At 54.9% G+C, this 11,190-nt stretch overlaps 1 protein-coding gene across 1 annotated transcript in view; it reads left to right on the forward strand.

The window, feature by feature from the left end:
* DNAL4 (dynein axonemal light chain 4) overlaps positions 1–8,804 on the forward strand; it is a 16,715-nt gene extending 7,911 nt beyond the window's left edge. Inside the window, exons 2-4 of the mRNA XM_017861275.1 lie at positions 4,155–4,365; positions 6,304–6,387; positions 7,700–8,804. Coding sequence (XP_017716764.1) covers positions 4,297–4,365; positions 6,304–6,387; positions 7,700–7,864 — 318 coding nt within the window. The 5' untranslated portion in view covers positions 4,155–4,296 and the 3' untranslated portion in view covers positions 7,865–8,804. The remainder of the gene's footprint in view (positions 1–4,154; positions 4,366–6,303; positions 6,388–7,699) is intronic.
* Positions 8,805–11,190: the final 2,386 nt, after the last annotated feature.

Here is an 11,190-nt window from a genome sequence, read left to right on the forward strand (position 1 = left end):
AAAAAAAAAAAAAAAAAAGAAAAGAAAAGAAAAAACTGAGGCTTAGGGAGGTTAGCCCTTGTCTGAAACAGAACCAAGATGTGAATTCAGATCTGATGGTGGAGTCTGTATTCAGAACCACCATGACATATTCCAGGTGTGTCGTGCAATCTCAGGTGCATGGTGGGTGGTACAGGGAGGCGAGCCGTGATCTAAGGGCCGGGGATGTTCCGGACATTGAGTGGCTGTCCCCCTCCCATGGGGCTGGCAGATACTTTGGGCCTTATTTCCCAGAACACATTCATTTTTCCCGATTCCTCCCACATACCCTAACCCTCTTTAGGATTCTTCCCAGACGCTTTAGACACAGAGAAATGAATAGTGACTGAGGTCAGTGCCACAAAGGAACAAGGGATAGCAAGACCAGGAACACTGGCCTTGACCAGGCGATGAGATAAAGGGCCCTTGTATGTGCCCCCTGTTGCCTAGGGAGAGCCTCACATGAAACAGGGCGAGGATATGTAAAGCCCACAGATGGCCCTTGAGTGAGGAGGAGAACACGGGCAGCGAGAGAGAGAATAACGCTGCCCCTGGCTTTGTACCACTGTGGGCCAGATGGGCTGGGGTTGAGCTTCTGTACCCAGCAGATTCAAGTACCCTGGCAGTGGGCCCAATTACTTTTTTTTTTTTTTTTTTTTTGAGACTGAGTCTCGCTTCTTTGCCCAGGCTGGAGTGCAACGGTGGTGTGATCTCAGCTCACCACAACCCCTGCCTCCCGGGTTCAAGCCATTCTCCTGCCTCAGCCTCCCCAGTAGCTGGAATTACAGGCATGTGCCACCATGCCCGGCTAATTTTTGTATTTTTAGTGGAGACAGAGTTTCATCCTGTTAGCCAGGCTGGTCTTGAACTTCTGACCTCAAGTGATGCACCTTTCTCGGCCTTCCAAAGTGCTGGGATTACAGGCATGAACCACCGCACCCAGCCACAATTACATTATTAAAAGGCTCTTTTAGACCTGACACGACTCTTTCTGGCCCAAAGCATTCAGGCACATGCTCCTCTGCGTGGAAGATTGATAAGGTTACTAGAACCTCTAGTTCTGCTATTTTTGGTAGCTTTCTTTGAGCAGAGTTTTAGGATTGTGGCTGAATGACTCTAGCTGTACTATAATGATACAGCGTCATAAAAAATTCTCCTGCCTTTCTGTATTTGGAAACACATCATCTATAACGATTCCTTTTTATTCTGTCTCATCCCTTTTAGGTCCCCAGAAGTATGTGTAGTGATTAGAAAAAGCTCTTTGTAGTCATGGTCCTTAGTAAACTTGGCTGAATCACGGTGACCAAGTCCTGGCTAATTAATGGTGGTAGCAGAGAGCAGTGTGATAATAGTGCAGAGAACTTTAACATTTCAAATCGCTCACATGCACATACTTGGGGCTTGCAACAGCTTCCTGAGAACGCAGAGATAGGATTTAGTATTGCGTTTCATAGAGAAGGAAACCAAGGCTTAGGTGAAATTACTCGCCAAAGGCTGCAGAGAAAGGAAGTGAGCAGAGTGCGCGTCTTTGGCGGAGCTGGTGTCGGTGCCTTCGCACTCTGGCTTGCGGCCCACACAGTTCTTGGCTCCGCAAGATGCTGCACAGGTCACTCTCCCACTGGTTTTCCCCGTTGTTCCTGAGAAATGGGCCTTGGTAATACCTCTGAAGCCATAGGACATCTCAGCAGGATTCTGTATGTTAGAGCAGCTGTCACAGACCCTGACCTCCTGGAGGGCGGCATGTCCACAGTTGGCTTCTGATTCCCTCCTGGCTCCTCTATGCCCGCACTCTTTAGCCTCGAGGATGAATTGAATCAAATGGAAACATTTCAGTGGAAGGTGCCTAAGAAGCTGCTTCCACATTTTCGGTTGTTCCCCCTCGAAATTCTCAGAGGTAAACAAACTGTGTTTACCTTTTCCTTCTATCATCAGTGTAGCCGCCACCTCTGTCACACCTGCACAAAGGTCTCTGAGGAAGCAAGGAGGCTAGGAGGACAGCCTGGAATTGGAAATAGGCCTTCACATTCACGAGCAAAAACAAAACGATTCCCTGAATTTTGAGACATAAGAAACCTGACCAGAAAGTACAATGAAATTGTGCTTGGTAATTTGCCAGCTTATAGAGAGAGACAAACAAAACCTGCTAACATCTGAGTGGTACAAATGTCCAGAATTGATGAGACAAGTGGAGCCATCTGTCCACTGGGAAATCAGAAAATACCAATGTCATGGGATGGTGGGGTCCGTGCCAGGCTTCCAGCCTCACGCGAGGGAGCTGACCAAATGGAGTGGCACCGAGGCATTGGAGTGGGGATCCAATCGAGAGCACAGCCCAGAAAGAGTGCCCAGAAAGTTCAAGGCTTGGCCAAATCAGGGTCAAGTTAACATTAGAAAAAGAGGCAGCAGGCCGGGCGCGGTGGCTCACGCCTGTAATCCCAGCACTTTGGGAGGCCAAGGTGGGCGGATCACAAGGTCAGGAGATCGAGACCATCCTCGCTAACACGGTGAAACTCCATCTCTACTAAAAATACAAAAAAAAAGTTAGCCGGGTTTGGCGGCAGGCACTTGTAGTCCCAGCTACTCGGGAGGCTAAGGCAGGAGAATGGCGTGAACCCAGGAAGTGGAGCTTGCAGTGAGCTGAGATCGCGCCACTGCACTCCAGCCTGGGTAACAGAGCGAGACTCCCTCTCAAAAAAAAGAAAAAAAGAAAAGAAAAAGAGACGGCAAAAGGGAAGAGCAAATACTTGATTTGTCTCCCTTCTAGGAAGATAGGAGCTGTCCCAGTGGACAGTTGATGTATGCTTATGAGTGCCTCCTCTGTGCCCATGAGGAGGCGGATAAATAAGGGGTTCGGAATGCCCACACCGAGAGCCGGGCCTGGATTCACACCCCAGCTCTGTCGCTAACGAGCTGAGTGACCTCAGGCCAGCGACTGACCAGCTTCATGCCTCTGTCCCTACAGGACCTAACTCCTGGGGTTGTTGCGATGACAAGGTGTGTAAACGCATGTGGAACACCGATAGGCAGGACAGTGACAGCCATCACGTGTCATTACCTGCCTGTTAGTTACTGTGCTCGGCACCTTTGGGTTCCATGACCGTGCAGTGAAAGTAAATTTGTTTGGAAATGTGAGAAATGCTGGAATGACATTATTTTGCTGTATTTGTCTAATATAAATCGTTAAAAAGGGCTTAACAACCTGGTGATTTGTATTCGCTTATGTCAGTACTTCTGAGATTTAAAAAACCTTTGAATTATGAGATAAATTGGGTTGAAGATGAAAGAGAAATGCCTGGATTGCCAGCAGTGCTCCCGGTCATCTCGGGTCCAGGCCCATCTCTTTAGAAGCCCCGTCGGTTAGGGAACAGCCGTGTACTGAGTGCCTGCCCTGTGCTTGGCACTGTCTCAGCTTCACAGACACTGTTTCACTGAATGCTCATAATGGCCTCATGAGATGGATGTGACTGTCCCGGCGTTCATGGTGAGGAGTCTGGGGCCCAGGGCCATACTGCTGGTGAGGGATTGAACCAGCAGCAGTGCCCAAGCCTCCCAGCTGCTGGGCCAGCAGGACAGGACCCAGTGGTCCAAGAAGGAGTAGGAAAGAACAACCAGGGAGCCTGGTGTGCCAGGGAGGGCACAAAGCAGCCCCGTGCCCATTCCCCTGAAGATCAGGGCTGCAGAGTGGCCCCCTCGCTTGCCAGTAAGCCCAGACTGTCAGTGGTGACCTGAACATTTCCCTTCCTAAGCACAGCTTCTGGGAAGAAAGGCCCGTGTCTGTAGCGGGAGGGAAGGCCCGTGTATGTAGTGAGAAGGAAGGCTCATGTATGTAGTGGGTACGCGGGGAGCTGCATTTGCTCACTGCCAGCTCAAGGCTCCATCCCGCAGGCCTGGCCCACAGTCAGTATTTGTCTTCATGGCGGCAGTGTGGGCTTGCAGCATCGTACCAATGTGTTCTTAACCAGGTCCCAGCATCTCGTGTTGACTCATCCTCCCGCCTGCAGACTTGCTGGCCATTTGGAAAAGGGTGCGGAGGAGTTAAGATGGGGAGGTGTCAGATTGTTACTGAGACATTTCTAATTTGTGATGCATGGTTTTGAAGCCAACTCTTTTCTTCTGGTTTTTCCTGTTTTCTACAGCACCCCCCGGGGAAAGACATTTTTCTGCTCCCACCAAGTTGGCAGGGCCTGCTTCCTGAATCTCCTGGGCGTGTCTTAACTGCCAGTCCCAGCACCTCCTGAGAGCCCCACTCTCTCCTCCAGCGGTCACAGTGGAAGGATCATGGGAGAAACAGAAGGGAAGAAAGATGAGGCTGATTATAAGCGACTGCAGACCTTCCCTCTGGTCAGGGTAAGCCCCAGGGGAGGGAGGCAGGACTGCTGAGGGGGCCCACATAGCCTGGAGAGAGGTGGGTGGAGCTTGTCCCTTGCAGGATGGCAGTGGGAGGAAGTTAAGAAGGCCTCTGCTGGCTCAGACCTAGACATCTTGGAGTTGACAGTGATTCATTGTTTCATTCATTCATTCATTCACCAAGTATTAGGCCACCTGCTATATGCCGGGCACTGTTCGAGGCACTGTGGGGATGGCGAATGAGACAGGCGAAGGCCTGGCCCACATGAAAGACATGTTTAAAGAGCATGATTAGTCCCAGCACTTTGGGAGGCCGAGACAGGCGAATCACGAGGTCAGGAGATCGAGACGATCCTGGCTAACATGGTGAAACCCCGTCTCTACTAAAAAATACAAAAAACTAGCCGGGCGAGGTGGCAGGCGCCTGTAGGCCCAACTACTCGGGAGGCTGAGGCAGGAGAATGGCGTAAACCCGGGGGGCGGAGCTTGCAGAGAGCTGAGATCTGGCCACTGCACTCCAGCCTGGGCGACAGAGCGAGACTCCGTCTCAAAAAAAAAAAAAAAAAAAAAAAAGAGCCTGATTGTAGGCAGTAAGTACTATAATGAAAAATGAAGCAGGTGGAAGGGGCTGGAGAGCCAAGGTTAGCTTCTGGAGAGGTTTCACAGATCAGAGACCTGAAGACAGAGAGCGAACCTCACAAAGACCTGGGAAAGAATATGCTAAGCCGGGGAAACAGAGGCATAGGAAGCCTGAGATGGGAATGAACTTGGCATTTTGGAGGCACAGAGAGAAGGCCAGCATGGCTGGACTGGAGTGCTGAGAGGGGTGGCTGGACGTAACCACCGGTGGGGCCAGACCCCACAGGCCTGCCCAGCGACAGTGAAGAATGCGGTGAGAACTATGGGTTCTGTCCTGAATCGAAGGGGGAGCAGCGAAGGGTTTTAAGCAGGGGAGTGATGAGATCTGTTTGGTTTTCAAAAGCTCACTCCAGTTGTGAGCAGAATGGATTTGGGGATGCTAGAGCAGAAGTGAGGAGACCAGCGAGGAGGCCACTGCGGAGGCCCAGAGTGATGAGGGCGGCTGGGTGCGGCTCACGGCGCAGTGTGAGATGCGGTCGGGTTCAGGGTGTTCCATGAGTGCAGAGGCCGAAGGACCTGCTGCCAAATTGGAGACTGGGTGTGGGAACAAGAGAGTCCAAGGTGGCTGCTAGAGTCTGTCTTTTCCTGAGTATTGGGAGAAAAAAGTGGTATCAATTACCAGGAAAAGGAAGATGGAAGAAGATGGGTTTGTGGGAATCAAGTTATTTTTAGACATCTAAGTGAGGTTATCAAGTGCCCAGTTGGACAGAGTAGTCAGGAGCCCAAAGAAGAGGTTAGAGCTGGGGGTGGAAGTGTAGGAGCCCTCCCATAGAGCGGACACAGAGAGGCATGGAATACACAAGACCCCAGAGATGGAGTCGCTGGAGACGGGAGAGTGGAGGTGGGGCCCAGGGTCCTCCAGGATCTGGGAAGAAGAAGGAAATCCAGCAGATCAATGGAGAAGGAGCAGAGGGAAAGGCTGGAGGAAAACCAGGGGCCCCAGAGAGCGCCCAGCGGCTTCTGCAGGCCTCCGGAGTGAGATTCCGTCGGAATGCACTTCCATAGCCAGCATTCCCTCCGCCCTCAGCCAGCCTTCTTCCCATGTCTGTTGGCTGGAGCCTGGTGCTGGCTTCGCACCCTTGCAGAGAGCCTGGGCTTGAGAGCCCACACGGCTCAGCTCCATGCCACACCTTTGCCCCAGCTGCAGGCCCTCAGTCAGGAGATGGGTCACCTGCCCAGGGCTGGGCCAGGGAGGCTACCTGCTGTCCATGCCTTAAGCTTGGGACAGAGAGGCCAGCCAGGAAGGCCAGGTCACGGGCTAAGCCTGTCTCTTGTTTGTCACCCCTGCCCTGTCTCTAGCACTCGGACATGCCAGAGGAGATGCGCGTGGAGACCATGGAGCTATGTGTCACAGCCTGTGAGAAATTCTCCAACAACAACGAGGTATTGCCAGCAGTGCAGGCGGCCCCTCGTGCCTTTGGTGGCCCCTGTGGGTGAATAGAGTGGCCCCTGTTGCCTGCAGTCAGCTCCAGAGAGTACGGCCAGTATAAGGCCAGAGCCTTCCTTGGAAGCATTCAGTCTGGGGAAAGTCAGTGAGTGAGAGGCTGGTGCTGACTCCAGGCACTGACGGTCACACCCAGCCCTAGAGGAGCAAAGCCACAGGGGTCTCCGTGACGCCCCTGCCTGTGTTCCCTGCCTCAGGTGGGCTGCTGAATAGGGCACCTTTCCCCGTGGTTCCATCCCAGTGGTGAACAGAGGCCTGCCTAGGCATCCATTCATGTATTCATTCATCCATTCGAAAAGGTGTTGAGCGGGTGCTGTTCTAGGTGCTGGGGATACGGCCAGCAGGCATCAATGCAGGAAGGCCATTCATCAATCTGGTGGGGAGAGCGAGAAGTCAGTGTTGTGGCAGCCGGTGGGGAGGCAAGACACTGGCCAGTGGGAGCCCAGGCTTTGGGTCGGCCAGGCCCAGGTTCAGGTCCTGGCTTCAGCCCTTCCCAGCTGTGCCCTTGAATGAGCCATTTCTCAACTCTGAGCGCAGTTTCCTAGTCCTTAAATGGAGGGTGGTGATGGTGCCTCCTCACTGGGCCAGTCGTGAGGACGTATTTACTGAGACAATGGGGACAGAGTGCCCAGCGTGGCGCCTGGCATGGTGGGAGGCACTGTTGGTGTACCTCAGGCGCCTCGCCTGGACTCGCCCTGCTGAGCGGGGTTCCCTGCCCCTCTGGACCTCCTCACATGGGGGGCACATCTTGGAAGAGCAGGCACAGGAAGAAGTCGGCTGTGGCCATGACTAGGGGAGCAGTCGGCGCCTCCCCAGAGCCCACTGAACGCATTAGGTACCTCACAGTCTGCAGGGTGCCAGGTCTGTCCATTCAGTTGGTCCTGAGACTGCCTGGTGCCCCGCTTGTCCGGGTTACATCTGAGGGAGGTGGCACTGGCCTGGGAAGCCCGCAGTAAGTGCACAGCCAGGACGTGGCCCCAGGCTGTCTGTAGACGTGGTGCTTGCCTTCCCGCCTCAGCCAGTTTCTTCTTGACTGCTGAGGTGATGTCTGGTTTTCTGTGCCTGTGTAATAGACCTGGCAGGAGGTGGCCTGTGTGGAAATCCTTTTTGAAGCAGGAGGACAACAGAAATAGGACAGCAGGTCTTTCTCTTGCCAAGACCTCGGTGCCAGCCTTCTCCTTCCTGGAGAAGGACCTGAGTCCTGCCCCCTCCTCCCCTGCGCCCCCGTGATGAGCGCCCTCTTCCTTCCAGAGCGCCGCCAAGATGATCAAGGAGACGATGGACAAGAAGTTTGGCTCCTCCTGGCACGTGGTGATCGGCGAGGGCTTCGGGTTTGAGATCACCCACGAGGTGAAGAACCTCCTCTACCTGTACTTCGGGGGCGCCCTGGCCGTGTGCGTCTGGAAGTGCTCCTGACACTCTGTCCCCTGCCCCGTCCCCTGCAGGGCCTTTTCCTGCCCCTCATCTGTAGGGGGGAGCAGCCCCAGGCGGGTCCCGGTTTCTCCAAGGAGAGTTGGGATCTTTTCTGTTCGTCCTTGTGTACCAGTTTCCTGAGCCACACCCAGTGTGTGAACTTGACATCTCCATCCCCAGGCTCTCAGTCATCTCCCTCGGAGTCTCAGGGTGTAGACGGGGCAGCAGGCATTGGGTCTGTGTGGGAAACATGGTGGGGCGGTGTGACAGGGTAGGGGAGGTGGGAGACGAGATTTTCCACACAGGAGCGCACCAGGCCCCCTTTCTCGAGGGCTGCTTTCCCCTTGCATCCTGGGAGCCCCGCTGCTCTACCGTCCCCAGTACTGCCGGGAAGTGTCTGCTGCCTTTGTTGTTAGTGGCCGCATGAAAATGGCCCCAAGAAGGAGACGATTCTTTCAAAGGACACAGGCAGCTTCTCTCCTTGTCCTCTGGGGAGGTGCTGACCCCGCAGAAACCCCTTCCCCCCAACTTGACCCCAGGCTGAACAGACCACTGCATCTCACTGGGCCGGCAGCCACCCAGCCCCCAGCCTTGGTAGGAACCAAGCAGCCTTTCCCGTCCCCTCCTCGACCCTCGCACTTGAGAGCCAGGGGCTGTTGGGTGGGAGCTGCTGCCTGGCAGTTTCTCGAGGGGTCACTGAGCCTCTGGTGGGACACCGGGGCAGGAGTGCTCTCACCACGAGGCTGCTTCCGCAGGGAACCCTGGCCTGCCCGCGACTTCGCATCAGGGACCGCATGCTGATTTGTACTGCTCTCTGCTGGGTTTTCTATGTTCTTTTTGAGCGTGGGAGAAAAGTTTTAGTAGAAGGGTGAATCGTATTTTACACAGCGGTCTTATTTATATAAATGTCTTGGTTTTTACAATTAAAATTACCAAAAACTGACCTCATTCTACAGTCTCTTGATGTTAGGGGAAGGTGTGATCAGTAGCCTCAGGTTCAGGCACCTAGAGATGTTTCTGGCTAACCTGTGAGGCTGCTGGAAGCCCCTGGCCCAGGCATAGCCCCACTGGATCCGGCCCAGCCCCTGTCACCATTAGGTCACTGAGGTTGGGGGCCAAGTGCAGCTGGATGGGGCCACACAGACACTGAGATACTCTTGGCAGCTGGACTGAGCTACACTAAAGATATTTTCAGGCCCATAGAATTTCACTCAGTTCAACAGATGCTTATTCAGCAGCCACTGAGGGTCAGGCCCCAGGAGCTGAGGATACGAAGACAGAAGCCACAGATCTGGCCTCAGTGAGCTCTCGGTCCACTGCAGAGGGCATCGGCTCCATCATTTCACTCATGCAAAAAGTAACCTTGTAAGATAGGATGGGGCGTTCTGGGAGGAGGGAGGAGGAAGGAGGAACTCCAAGCCCAGCCTGGGGAGTACAGGGGTCTCCAGTGGGGTAAGGCGTGACAGCCGACACTTGAAGGGAAAACGGGATCTTATCAAGGGAGAGGGCTGCTCTCGGGACAGAAAACTAGACATTACCCCAAGGCACTTGGGGTAAACGCAGAAGATGAGAAGTGACTTGAGGACAGGAGCCATGTGCAGGACTGTGAAGCTCCCTCAGGGGTTGTCTCCTGAATTAGAGCCTCAGAAGTGAACACCCCGGGCATGGACAGAGCAGGGAGAGCCTGCCTTGCCGTGCACACAGGGGCCCTCCTGAGGTGGTCCCTAGGACACGTGGGTCTGGGAGCTGAAACCCTGTCCTTGGCAGTCCCAGTCCCGCCCTTGTGAGGCTGAGCGTCCAGCACTAACAAGATCTGTCAACAGATTGGCTGGACAGCCTCATGGCGAGCAATAAGGTTTGCTTAGACCAGACCCCTGCAGCCGAGGGGAAGGTTGCTGCCGTGTGTGCACCCGGCCTAAGAGCAGTGGGACAGACAAGCGAGAACGAGAAGGCGCAGTTGCCGCCTCAAGGCTGACCATCTGGTTGGGCAGCTTTGCAGCTGGTCCTGGCCCTCTGGGACTTGGCGGATGGGCAGCTCCTTGGCCTCAGACCTGCCCTGGCCAGAGCCCTGTGCCACTCGGGTGCTGCAGAGGGATTGGCAGAAGGGAGTGAACGGAGAGGTGGGGGCTGGCGCTGGAGGTGGGGAGCAGGCGCCAAGGCCTGGAATAGCTGCGCTGATTAACCGCCCGCTCTGCATCTGTTCTCTCCTTTCATCTGCTGCACGTGGGTGCCAAAAAGCGAGGCTGGCTCAGCCGGCAACCAGGGTGGTGGGGGTGGCAGTTAGGAGCGTGGGTGCTGAGGCCCGCAGAGCTAGTTCGGGTCTAGCCCTGCTCCTCCTAACCTCTCTGTCCTCGGTGGCTCTGTCTGTAGAATGGGGATACACTGCACCCACCTCATGAGGTTGACGGCAGGCCTGGGACCACATCTGGAACAGGTGACGCCCCCGAGGTGTGCACCACATTGTCGCTGTGCCCCTCCTCTTGCCACTCGTGGACAGGGTGCTGACACCAGCTTCTCAGGGTGGGTGGAGATGCAGCGAGATGGGGCTTGTGCAGTGCCTGGCCCTCACAGGCACACTGCAGTGGCACCACAGGTGGTGAGCCTGCCTTCCACCCTAGTCACTCCTGTCACTGCAGCAGACCCCTCCTCACTTGCCTTCCCAGAAATGGGTCATTCAGTCTCCCTCTCTTGCTCCCAGACAATGGTGTGGTCACCGTTGGGCCAGGTCAGGTGACTGGGAACCGTGGCAGGTGTGTTGCTCCAGCGGCTTTTCTTCCACTCCCCTAGACCCACGCCAGATGTGGACACCCGGCCTTCCAGGGCCCTTGCTGCCCATAACATTCGATAAGCATTTGATGATGGGCTGAAAGGAGAGGGCCGTGACCACGGAGAAGGCACCGTCCTTGCCACCCAGCACACAGGCTACTGAGGGCCAGACACGGGAACAGAAAAGCAAGACAGGTTCATTTGCTGGAAAAGGGAAGGTGGGGTTCAGGGAATCTGGAGTTCAGAGAAGAGAGTGACTAGGGAGGGCTTCACAGAGGAGGTGGCATTGAACTGGGCCTTGGCATTTTCCCAGGGAGGGGGAAGTCACCATTGTTTGAGGGACCAGCCTCCCGTGCAGAGCCGCAGCTCCAGGAAACTCACGATGGGTTCAGGGAAGCCGGGCAGTGGCCGTGAATGGGAGAGGGTGCGGGGGTGGGGAGAGAGGACGGGCTGAAGGTGAAGGGGTTTGCTGGGGCTCAGGAGGAAGGAGGCTTCCCCGACTTGGCAGGCACTGGGCTTCCTCCCTCAGGACCCTGATGTGTAACTCTCAACAGACCTCCAAA

Source organism: Rhinopithecus bieti, unplaced genomic scaffold (genome assembly GCF_001698545.2).
Source record: "Rhinopithecus bieti isolate Rb0 unplaced genomic scaffold, ASM169854v2 scaffold_56975, whole genome shotgun sequence".
Classification (NCBI taxonomy): Eukaryota; Metazoa; Chordata; class Mammalia; order Primates; family Cercopithecidae; genus Rhinopithecus; species Rhinopithecus bieti.